Source organism: Sinocyclocheilus rhinocerous, unplaced genomic scaffold (genome assembly GCF_001515625.1).
Source record: "Sinocyclocheilus rhinocerous isolate Xijiao unplaced genomic scaffold, SAMN03320098_v1.1 scaffold241, whole genome shotgun sequence".
NCBI lineage: Eukaryota > Metazoa > Chordata > Actinopteri > Cypriniformes > Cyprinidae > Sinocyclocheilus > Sinocyclocheilus rhinocerous.
This window is the reverse complement of record NW_015659312.1, coordinates 1,388,869-1,400,169: the sequence shown is the minus strand read 5'-3', so window position 1 is coordinate 1,400,169 and position 11,301 is coordinate 1,388,869. Positions and strand designations below refer to the sequence as shown.

General features: G+C 37.1%; 3 protein-coding genes across 3 annotated transcripts; all 3 read right to left on the bottom strand.

The window, feature by feature from the left end:
- Positions 1 to 1,710: 1,710 nt before the first annotated feature.
- On the bottom strand, positions 1,711 to 4,079 carry LOC107723546 (apolipoprotein A-I-like). Its single transcript, XM_016532231.1, has 4 exons — positions 4,046 to 4,079; positions 2,667 to 2,722; positions 2,346 to 2,469; positions 1,711 to 2,231 (listed from the first exon to the last, which is right to left on the bottom strand). Exons 2-4 carry the CDS (start codon positions 2,707 to 2,709, stop codon positions 1,928 to 1,930), a joined length of 471 nt encoding a protein of 156 aa, XP_016387717.1. The 5' UTR covers positions 2,710 to 2,722; positions 4,046 to 4,079; the 3' UTR covers positions 1,711 to 1,927.
- A 691-nt stretch (positions 4,080 to 4,770) lies between these two features.
- Positions 4,771 to 6,064, bottom strand: LOC107723544 (apolipoprotein A-I-like). The gene is made up of 4 exons (XM_016532228.1): positions 5,994 to 6,064; positions 5,839 to 5,894; positions 5,593 to 5,743; positions 4,771 to 5,500 (listed from the first exon to the last, which is right to left on the bottom strand). Exons 2-4 carry the CDS (start codon positions 5,876 to 5,878, stop codon positions 4,924 to 4,926), a joined length of 768 nt encoding a protein of 255 aa, XP_016387714.1. The 5' UTR covers positions 5,879 to 5,894; positions 5,994 to 6,064; the 3' UTR covers positions 4,771 to 4,923.
- A 3,818-nt stretch (positions 6,065 to 9,882) lies between these two features.
- LOC107723545 (apolipoprotein A-I-like) lies at positions 9,883 to 11,301 on the bottom strand. The gene is made up of 4 exons (XM_016532230.1): positions 11,232 to 11,301; positions 11,041 to 11,095; positions 10,613 to 10,763; positions 9,883 to 10,526 (listed from the first exon to the last, which is right to left on the bottom strand). The coding sequence occupies exons 2-4, from the start codon at positions 11,078 to 11,080 to the stop codon at positions 9,950 to 9,952; spliced, it is 768 nt and encodes a 255-aa protein (XP_016387716.1). The 5' UTR covers positions 11,081 to 11,095; positions 11,232 to 11,301; the 3' UTR covers positions 9,883 to 9,949.

Below are 11,301 nucleotides of genomic sequence, written 5' to 3'. Positions count from 1 at the left end.
AAATCACTTACTCTGCCTTTAATGCCTCATCTGCAGGATGCTCCTTTTCACAGTCTAAAGTCCAAGTCATTACATTAGGACTTTTGCACCCATTCAAGCCAGGGAATGATCACCCCCTGCTGGCTGGACTAAAACTAGCTGCAGCAGCAAGCTACATTTTCACAAATGGTCTCCCACCAGTGTACTGACCAGGCTCTGGCCTGCTTAGCTTTAGTGAGGAACCACTCAGATATTCATATTTTTGGGTACTGTGATGGCTAGTTCGTAATGTCAGGATCAGCAGGAAGGGACCCAAATGCAGAGTGAGTGAATCAAATATTTATTGAAAACACACAAGTTCACAAAGCACATGGGTAGACAATCTTGAGACCACTCCAACCAGCAGGAAGAGAACTATGCCCTAAGAGGTAGACAGTCTGGACAACAGTCTCAGTTGTTGGCCAAACCGGGCGGAAGGATGGGAAGAAGACCAGAGCAGAGAACAGCAGAGCGTGCAGTCAGAGCACTCAAAGCAGGCCAGTATCAGAGATTAGGTTCTCAGCACCAGGTTTGGTTGGCAGACTGGCTTGGGGAACCAACAGGCAGGGAGTCTCAGGCTGGTAGAGCAGGACTGGAGGGAACACACAGCACAAACACACACAAACACACAACAGGACCAAACAAGACACAACTGAAGACCACAAAGCAACACTACTCAGCACAACACAAGGAGAAACAGCATGATGTAAAAAAGGGAAAATTTAATCTAAAAAAGTAAATGAAATATCTTTAAGTTTAGACTTATAAATAACCAAAGTATAAAATCGTAGCAATAATGAGAATACAAGACTAGAAACAAGACTGATGAACAACTAAAGAAGATATTACAAGTAAATATAAGATAACTGAAGATAAATACCAAAAACAAAGAAGAGAAACCAAGAGCAAAAACTACAACAAGGATACACAATCAGAGCAAGTAACAGAGCAAGCCTGGAATATAGAGCAGCAAGCCAGTAACTGTCTCTATATGACACAAGATGAACCAGCAAGCACAAGAGGAAAAACAGCACAATATAGAGGGAGGAAAGTACACATGGCCAGGTGAGCACAATTAGAGAAACGAGAACAAGACAAGGGCTAAACAAGATGGTGTGACCAAGGGAAACAAGGAGGACCAAAGGAATACATGGCAGACACAAACAAAGACAAAGCAAAGTTTTCAGGCACAAGACAAAAAAAAAAGAAACATTTAAACAAAGACAACACAGACAAAGCTACCAGGCAAAATCCTGACAGTTTTACTAAATAGATCAAGTTTATTAGTGAAAGTGTCTAATGTACTTTGTCATGTTCAGTTTTTATTTCAGACCTGGTCACCAGATATGGTCACTTTAATGAGGAAACGTGTATGTTTTTCTATAGAATTTATTGGACTTACGAATTTGAATATGTAGCACAGCTTACAGTTTAGCAAAGACATTGTGTTAAAACAATAGTGTTTCATGGTAGCATAAGGAAAATGAAAAGCTCTTTTAAAAAACATATTGTCATTACTTTCTAAAACAAATACAATTTTTGATAACTCCATGTATATGGAAAATTAAATGATAATCAACTGTCAATGTAGATGATTCAAAAATAAATTCAAAGGCTATATTAAAATATTTAGATGTTTTACACATATATATATTTGCCTTCTTGTTCTTGTTGACAGAACATCAGTGAATTTTTTTTTAGAGGAAACATGTTCATTTTGGCCTGTTTGAGTGCTTTGTGTTGGATGAAAAGCATTACCGTTCTATCTTTGATTTTGGAATCAAAATGTTATTTCATAGAAAAACAGTCATGTTAATAATAAAACAAATCAAATTATCGGAATATTTAGGTTGTCATTTAGGTGGTCTTGGTAGGGCTAGCTCAATGGTTTAGGGATCCATTGTTTCCCTCAGGTAAGGGGCTCCAGCTTAGCCTGCAGCTCCTTCACGCCCTGCTCCAGGCTCTCTCTCAGCTCCTCACTCTTCTGGAGCACAGTGGCCTTCAGGTCCTCAAAATCCAGGGATTCTCTTATGTAATCCACACCCTTCTCAAATGGACTGGTGACATATTCAATGTAGGGCTTCAGTGCACACCTCACAGTGCTCACTTCCTCCTCTATACGCTCCCTCAGCACGTCAACACCTTTGGTGATTTTGGTCATCAGATCTTTAGCCAGAGGATCCATCTGTTCCTTCAGGTTTGTGGTGTACTGGCTGGCCATATCAACATTTTCTGTTAGTCTATCATTGTCATTTCATGGCATTAGAAATGCTGAAGGAAGTTATTAGGCTACTACAGTTTCCCGCATGCACATTTTCTTGACTTACTTGATTTCTTGCCCCAGTTGGGAAGTTCTAATCTTGGCTCGTTCAAAATAGCTCCTGAATGCATCAGTCAGTTGCTGCAGCTGTGGCTTAGGCTCATCTGCATAGAATAGGTTGGCTTGGCAACCTGCAGATATATGTTCAAGTAATATAATGTTTTATTATTATGCCTTACAAAAAAATATTTATGTCAGCTTAATGCATATTTTCTGACATCCACAAGAACATATCATGAATAGTGTGCATATAATACATTTAAAGACAAGATATTTTCAATAACACTGTGATAATATTTGATCAATCTGTTTTTGTAATATGTCTAACCTGTACACACCGCCAATGCAATGACCAGAAAAATCTTCATCATTTCCAGTTTTGGCCTGTAAGAAAAATAGATCTCAGTCAGAGTATATTGATTAAAATTATAGAAATAAAAAATATAATAATACATATAATAATACATATAATAATAATACATTTAAATATAAAATTCCGAAAAGTGCGCTACAACTGCCCTGCTTTCAGCTGTTTAGAGCAGACCGCGACGCTGAATCAACGGGGAAATCGCGCGGCGGCGGGACATGTTTTTACATCAACGAAAGGTGGTGTACAGATGTTACAGCGTTAAAGAAGATGTGCTGTTCCGATCTAGAAGCGCTTTTCATTAACTGTAAGCCGTTCTATTCGCCGCAGGAGTTTCACTCGTTCATTCTCATGAGTGTTTACATTCCTCCGCAAGCGCACGTGAGCTCAGCTTTACAGAAACTCGCTGATCGATGGAGACGAGTCTGCTTACAGACAGGAGGTTAAAGAGCTGGCTGTCTGGTGCAGTCTTAACAACCTGGAGCTGAACACCCTCAAAACAGTGGAGATGATCGTGGACTTCAGGAGAAAACCCCCTGCACTCCCCCCACTCACCATCATGGATAGCACTGTAACGACAGTGGAGTCATTCAGGTTCCTGGGCACCACCATCTCTCAGGACCTGAAGTGGGACACTCACATTGACTCCATTGTTAAAAAGGCCCAGCAGAAGTTGTACTTCCTTCGCCAGCTGAGGGAATTCAACCTGCCACAGGAGCTGCTGAAGCAGTTCTACTCAGCCGTCATCGAGTCTGTTCTGTGCACTTCAATAACTGTCTGGTTTGGTTCAGCTACAAAATCAGACATCAGAAGACTACAGAGAACGGTTCGGACTGCTGAAAGGATTATTGGTGCCCCTCTGCCTACCCTCCAAGAACTGTATACATCCAGAAAGGGCTCAGAAAATCACTCTGGATCCATCACATCCAAGCCATCTCCTTTTTGAACTGCCTCATGAGCAGTTAATTTTCTCCCATTGTGCAATTAAAGTATGTGCAATAACCTTATACTTATTTATCACCCTAAATCCTAGTACATCCCTACAACTTTTATTTTATTCTATTCCTATTCTATTTATAGCACACCTGTATATACAATTTATTCTTTTTTGTGGTTTATATTTATGCATGTGTATTTTATTCACATCTTAGTTTTATTATCTGTGTGTTGTTGTTGTCTCTGTGTACTGGAAGCTTGTGACACTATAACAAATTCCTTGTATGTGCAAACATACTTGGCAATAAAGCTCTTTCTGATTCTGATTCTGATTCTGAAATAATCATAATAATAATACTATACAAATATATTAAAATAATTGTTTTGGCCCTTCTAATAATTACCTGTCAGTGTGTTTAAATTCACGCTGTCCAGTCTGAAGTGGTATTGTGGAGGTAGTGGCTGCATTTCTCCATTTATATACCACAGAGAAATGATTGTCGCAATGGAAACCCAAAGTCCAGTCGGTAGTGCCTGACTGTCATGATTACATCATAACAAAATTTCCTGATTGGGACTTTTTGTCTCAACAGATCCTCACGTTCTCTGTGTAGCTAAATGCAATGGTCACTTAAGAACGAATATAGGGCAGCCTTTGATGTTGCATCACAACAATTATGGTATTTTGGAAGAATTTCTTCCTGTTTACATTTTTGAGGGCCAATTTATTATTTAGATTAGAAGAGGACTATGATTTTTTTTATTAAAAACAGTTATCAAGTAGTATGTTTAATGTTGTGTTTAATTTAGGACACAGTTTTCAGTGCCTACTCAAAAAAAAAAAGGTTGTTTAATTTCTTTTTTTCTTATCAGGAATTAGTTTGTTTTGCTAATATGGATGTGTCTCACATATATCTTTCAAGAAAAAACACAATTCTGCTAATAAATAATATTTTATTCATCATTAAAATAAATGTGGAATCTGTAAACTTACAAACAAGAATATAAGATGTGAACATGTATCACATTTTTCTCAAAAAATAATACTTTTTTTTTTTTTTTTACTAAATAAATATCCACCTTTACACAGAAAAAAAAGAGAATTTGCAAATGTAAAGGACATGGCATACTGTAATTAATGAGACATTATCAAATGTTTTACTTTTTTGCTTTAGTGTAGGGCATGGTAGGATGAATAAATGGAGGAAAACAGAGATCAAATATGTCTAACTTTGAAGTTCATGGGTAGTTCTGTTAGTGACAAAAGAAGTCTTTGAAGCATCTAAATTCTCTTGGCGAAGGACTCGTACAGGGAGGTGAGCTGGGCCTGCAGGTCCTGTGCATAGGGGTCCAGCTTTTCCTTGAGGTCTTCGGCATAGGGTGTGAGACTCTGCTGGACCATCTGGGCTTTCTCTCTGATCTGGGTCTGGAGGTCCTCAGTCAGGGGGGTCACAGTCTTCTGAAACTCCTGCAGATGCTGGTCCACTTTCTCCTTGATCTCAGCAGTGTAGGGCTCCAGCTGAGCCTGCAGCTCCTTCACGCTCTGCTCCAGGTTTCCTCTCAGCTCCTCACTCTTCTGGAGCAGAGTGGCCTTCAGGGTCTCAGAATCCAGGGAGTCAGCATATGGAGCCATGGCCGTCCTGAGCTCCTCCACTCTCTGCTGGATCTGGCTCTTGAGGTTGTCAGCATAGGGCTCCAGTTTGTCTCTTACATTGATCAAGTCCTGGCCCAGACGCTCCCTCAACACTTCAGCCTCCTTGGTGATTTTGGTCATCAGCTCTTCAGTCAGAGGATCCATCTGTTTCTTGAGGGTGACGGCATATTCGCTGGCCATATCGGCACTCTGGGTGAGCCTAGTACTGCGATATGAAGAAGAACATTTGAGTTTCATCTCAGGGCACAAGTAATATTCTAAATAATTGTGTTCTGCAGGTAAATGCTCTTGACGTACTTGACTTCCTGTCCCAGTTGGGAAGACCTGATCATCTTGACGGTTTCCTCTGCGGTTTGTGTTGCCTTGGCAACATAGCTCCAGAAAGCATCTGTCAGCTGCTCCAGCTGTGGCTTGGGCTCATCAGCATAGAATAGGTTGGCCTGGCAACCTGAATGATCAAATTGTATTATTATGCTCTACAAAATTGTCAAACCAGAAATATTTTAAAATTTCATATTTTAATTTTCTCTGATTTTTTTTTACCTGTAAATACAGCAAGTGCAAGCACCACAAGAACCTTCATGGTGTTCAGTTTTAGTCTGTAAGTAAAAGACACATTTATCGGTGTCTCTTTTACATAAATTCATTATGTATAAAGTGCTGGGGTTTGAACTGACTAAAAAGTAAGGTCTTCTTACCTGTGTCAGTGTGTTTTAATTGACGCTGTCCTGTCTGAAGAACAAGTGTGAAGGTGGCTGTTTCACATCTGTATTTATATAGTGTGGGGAGGTGATTGCTGTAGTGGAAACCCAAAGTCCAGTGGCTAGTGCCTTGCTGTCACTACTCCACATCATAACGTCCTGACTGTACCTTCAACCACCACAGACTCTCAAATTCAGTGCAGATAATGATAAGAGTGGAACTTTGTCTTTGAAAGCAGTAATGAATTTCTTGATGGAATTTTTAATGGGTAAAAATAAGTATGTGTAAATTATTCATGGAGTTAGCACTTAACATGACACAAGTGTCATTAAAATACTTATAATAACTTAAAATAGAATTCCCCCCTGCCTAAAAACAAACAAGAAAATTTGAATAGAAATTTGATAAAAATCTTAAATCCCAAAAGGATTCATCCTGAATAATCTAATTATTTAAAGTCCATCTTAGATACTTAGGCCCCAAGTTTGAACATTTGACCTAATAAAACAGCAAATGATAAAAGATGTTTTGCACGCCCTGATAAGATCTGACACATCATTCAAAACCTTGTTTCTGTTTCTGCTGGCTTTAGGCAGCTTTACACGTGTCCTTTAGCCTTAAATCTAGGAGATAACTTTTATTAGCAATGATAATAATTTGCCATTTATTAAATAATATATAAATAGTATAGACTCCAGAGACTGATCCTGTAAGTATCCCATGGAATTGTCATGACCTCAATAACAGGGCTGAAATACTTAACAATATTTATCTGGTTAAACTATGCAATTTTATCATAAAATTCCTCCAATTGCACTAGACCTATAATAAACTACATAGTGGCCAAAAGTGAAGTCCGGAGAGGATGTTTCTCAATATTTGTTTTTAATGAGCCAACAAGATCAAAATATATTACGAAGAAGAAAAAATAACTTGGTTAAGATATAATTTGCCAAAATAAAAAACAAAAAGCTGACAGGAAATAAAGCATAGGCTATACTGAATACAAGAATATGAAAGTGCATTATTCACCACTAGAGAGCACTGTCACTGATAGTGATGCCGTAAGGGTTGGTATTCCTTTTATTTATTTATTTATTTATTTAGTTAGTTAGTTAGTTAGTTAGTTAGTTAAATTATTGATGTTATTATCAATTCCTGCACAGAAGCAAAACATTGATCATGGGAGATGAATACACAAATCAAGCCTAAAGTGAAAAATCACACTCAAATGAAACAGTTGTAGAAAATCTTTCAGATTTAGCTAAAATATTGATGGGAGTCTAAATTATTAAAGGATCTCAAGAAAACGTAATAAAACCTATAAAATTCCAGATGTAGAGATGTATTTTTTTGTAATATTTCTGCACACTTGTACAATGCAAGACAATAAGGTCCTCATCGCATAGCATAATCAACAGTGCGAGCAAGGAGTTATATTAATCTCATGTTTTGTTTTGTTTTGTTTTTTTTCCTAAATTGGGCATGCAGTCTTCTACATATCAGTGACAAATGATAATAGATTGCAGATGTTTTATTGTTGCAATAACAAGAAAAAAACAAGAAACATCACAATGCAATATAGAAATATGAAAGAGAACTCCAATGTAACGCATATTAAATATGGGTCAATAAGTCATATAATGAGAAAGAACCAAATTGCCTATCACGGCTATGCTGATGATACCCAGATTTACCTAGCCTTATCTCCAAATGACTACAGCCCCATTGACTCCCTCTGCCAATGCATTGATGAAATTAACAGTTGGATGTATCGTTTTCTATTCTTAACCGTTTTAAATTCATTTTAAACCTCTTACATAAATTTTTTTAATCATTTTCAAAGTTTTTAACTTCCTTGTTTTATTGTTGTGATTATTTTTTTTCTTTTCTTTTATGTAAAGCACTTTGAATTATCATTGCGTATGAAATGTGCTATATAAATAAACTTGCCTTGCCTTGCCTTGCCTATGCTAAGAATAATAATGGTGGTAAATTGTACTTACTTGACTTTATGTCCCAGCTCAGATGTCCTTATCATATGGGATGTTTTATCAGTGGGATGTGCTGCTTGGGCAATATAGTTCCAGAATGCATTTATTAAATATTCAAGATGTGGATTTGGATTCTCTGCATTAGATAAATTGGCTTGCCAACCTGGGAATACAGCATATCAGATAATTCATAAGTCATTTAGTCATTTTATTAGAGGAGATAAAGTCATGCAGCATTGAAATATTATATTTTTAACAGTATTTTTATAATTTGTATATGTAATTTTATATTTTTTATATTCTACGATGTAGAAAGAGTTCCTGTATGTTTCCTTCGAGGAATTCATACATAGGCATAATATGTGTGCATAATATTTATCTACAAAACTATTTTCAAGCATCTACACACAAGTCTATATTAAAGGGCATAGAGGAGAAACAATAATGTACAGTATGTGGAAAATAATGTGTTTTTTGTACCTTAAACCGCATAAACACATTTCATTACACCAAATACACAAAATAATGTTATTTTTAGCAGCATCATATGACCCCTTTAAGATCACAAGAAACAAATTCACGCGTCTAAACTTTTTGAACACTATGTTTCATCCACTAGGAACTATCATGTAAATTAAACGTATATAATATCCTGTTTGAATTATTATATTATATTATATAAATGATATTATATTACATTATATTATATTATTATAAAAAATAAGTTATTTCAGCAGCTATACTGTATGTCTAACCTGTAAAAACAGCCAATGCAAGAACCGTAAGAGCCTTCATGGTTTTCTGGCTTAGCCTGTAAAATAACAACACATCTGATTAATTTAAACAATCATATTTTACATACAACATATTTTGAAATTATAAATAGTGAATTTCTCTTCTTACTTTTGTCAGTATGATTTAATTTACCCGGTCCGGTGTGAAGAGCAAGTGTGGTGATGGCTGTTTCATAGCTGTATTTATTTAGCATTGGGAATATATTTTAATATCTCCAGTGGATGTTTATATCTGGATACTTTGTGTCTACGGACTCTTTGTCTCAAGATGTGCAGGTCTGGACATCACTTGAAAGCACCAGGCCCATGAGTTACTGCGTACACCTGCGTCAGCACTGATAATGAAGTACAGATATTATGTTAATGAATGATCTATCATTAGTACAACCAGAAGTGACTGTACCTTTGGAAAGTTCTTAACCTTATCTAATCTTTATTATGTGTTAAAAGAAATCAGTTGAGATGACCTTTATCATTTCTGCATGATTTTTCAGACTTTCTTTTTAGACTTTTAGAAATATTATATTTCTGTCTGTGTATTAGATATGGTGTCAAATGCCACATTTGAACATTTCAAACCGGACAGTCGGTTTCTAGAATGGTTACATAAATAAACCCTATTTGTATATAAATGAAAACATACCAATTTTGTCTGGTGATTTTATTAAAAAGTATGTCGTCTTGACTTTGTGCATTTTCAGGGCTATTAAGTGTAATATTTAGAAGTATATGACAATTCATTTGTGCTGATCGACACAACTAGACATAAAATATTTAGAAACATTGTGTTAATAAATGGCAGATGTTTTATTGTTGCATAAATAAGACAAATGATACACTTTGCATTTGCAAGAAACAACATTTTCTGTCATACGATATAAAGACTTACTAAATTGAAATAAATACACAACAGTTAGAAAACAGCAACATTTCTGCATCTGTATGAATGGTTAAGGTGTAAACAACAGGATTTCAGAAAAAAGAATCACTCTTTTTCTCTATATTAGTGTTTGGTCTACATGTAATACCAAAAAGATATTGTTGTTGCCTAGTAGTTTGATTTATGACATGGTTATTGGAGAGATATGGGATTTTGGAGTCACAATGGAAGGAAAAACAGTGTTAGTAAACATCTGTTAGTGACTAAAGAAGTCTTTGAAGCATCTAAATTCTCTTGGCGAAGGACTCGTACAGGGAGCTGAGCTGGGCCTTCAGGTCCTGTGCGTAGGGGTCCAGCTTTTCCTTCAGGTCTTCAGCATAGGGTGTGAGACTCTGCTGGACCATCTGGGCTCTCTCTCTAATCTGGGCCTGAAGATTCTCAGCCAGGGGGGTCACGGTCTTCTGAAACTCCTGCAGACGCTGGTCCACTTTCTCCTTGATCTCAGCAGAGTAGGGCTCCAGCTGAGCCTGCAGCTCCTTCACGCTCTGCTCCAGGTTTCCTCTCAGCTCCTCACTCTTCTGGAGCAGAGTGGCCTTCAGGGTCTCAGAATCCAGGGAGTCAGCATATGGAGCCATGGCCGTCCTGAGCTGCTCCACTCTCTGCTGGATCTGGCTCTTGAGGTTGTCAGCATAGGGCTCCAGTTTGTCTCTTACGTTGATCAAGTCCTGGCCCAGACGCTCCCTCAACACTTCAGCCTCCTTGGTGATTTTGGTCATCAGCTCTTCAGCCAGAGGATCCATCTGTTTCTTGAGGGTGACGGCATATTCGCTAGCCATATCGGCACTCTGGGTCAGCCTGGCACTGCGATGTGAAAAGTGTATTTGCATTAATGCAATTCAAGATTTTAGTATTTAAAACACAGACTGTGACTTCTGAACATTACTTACTTGACTTCCTGACCAAGTTGAGACTCTCTGATCATTTTCAGCGTGTCCTCTGCGGTGCGTGTGGCCTGGGCAACATAACTCCAGAATGCATCGGTCAGCTGCTCCAGCTGTGGCTTGGGCTCATCAGCATAAAACAGGTTGGCTTGGCAACCTGGTAAAAATACAAATAATAAAGTTTAAGTCTGACAGTCATTTTCCAAATTTGCTCAAACAGCTAAACATTGCAGTATGAGTACTTTGGCATATTTGTAGTTTCTTAGTATATTTTAAAAAAATAATAATTTCTCAAAATCATTTAATTTTTATTGCTCTTTTGTTATGGTTATTTAAATGAAATTAATAATGAAAATTCAGTGCAAGTCTTGGCATATATCTAATATTATTTTAATTGATAAATAGTTTTTAGCTTCTTGACATATTTGATTTACCTGTGAATGCCACAAAGGCAAGAACCAGATACAATTTCATGTTCACAGTTGTTTGCTAAAAAAGAGAGAAAAAAATTAGTATTATTTACATTTGCATATCCTAAAGCATTGCATATTTATTTAGATGATACTTTTTAGAAATTTGTTATGGTATTTTAGTAATTTGTTATAGTCTGTCCAGCTTAAATTACCTTCAAGTCCCACAGGTTTTGCTTAGTCCAGTAAGCTTTAGTGAGGACAGTCTGGCTATATATATATGTG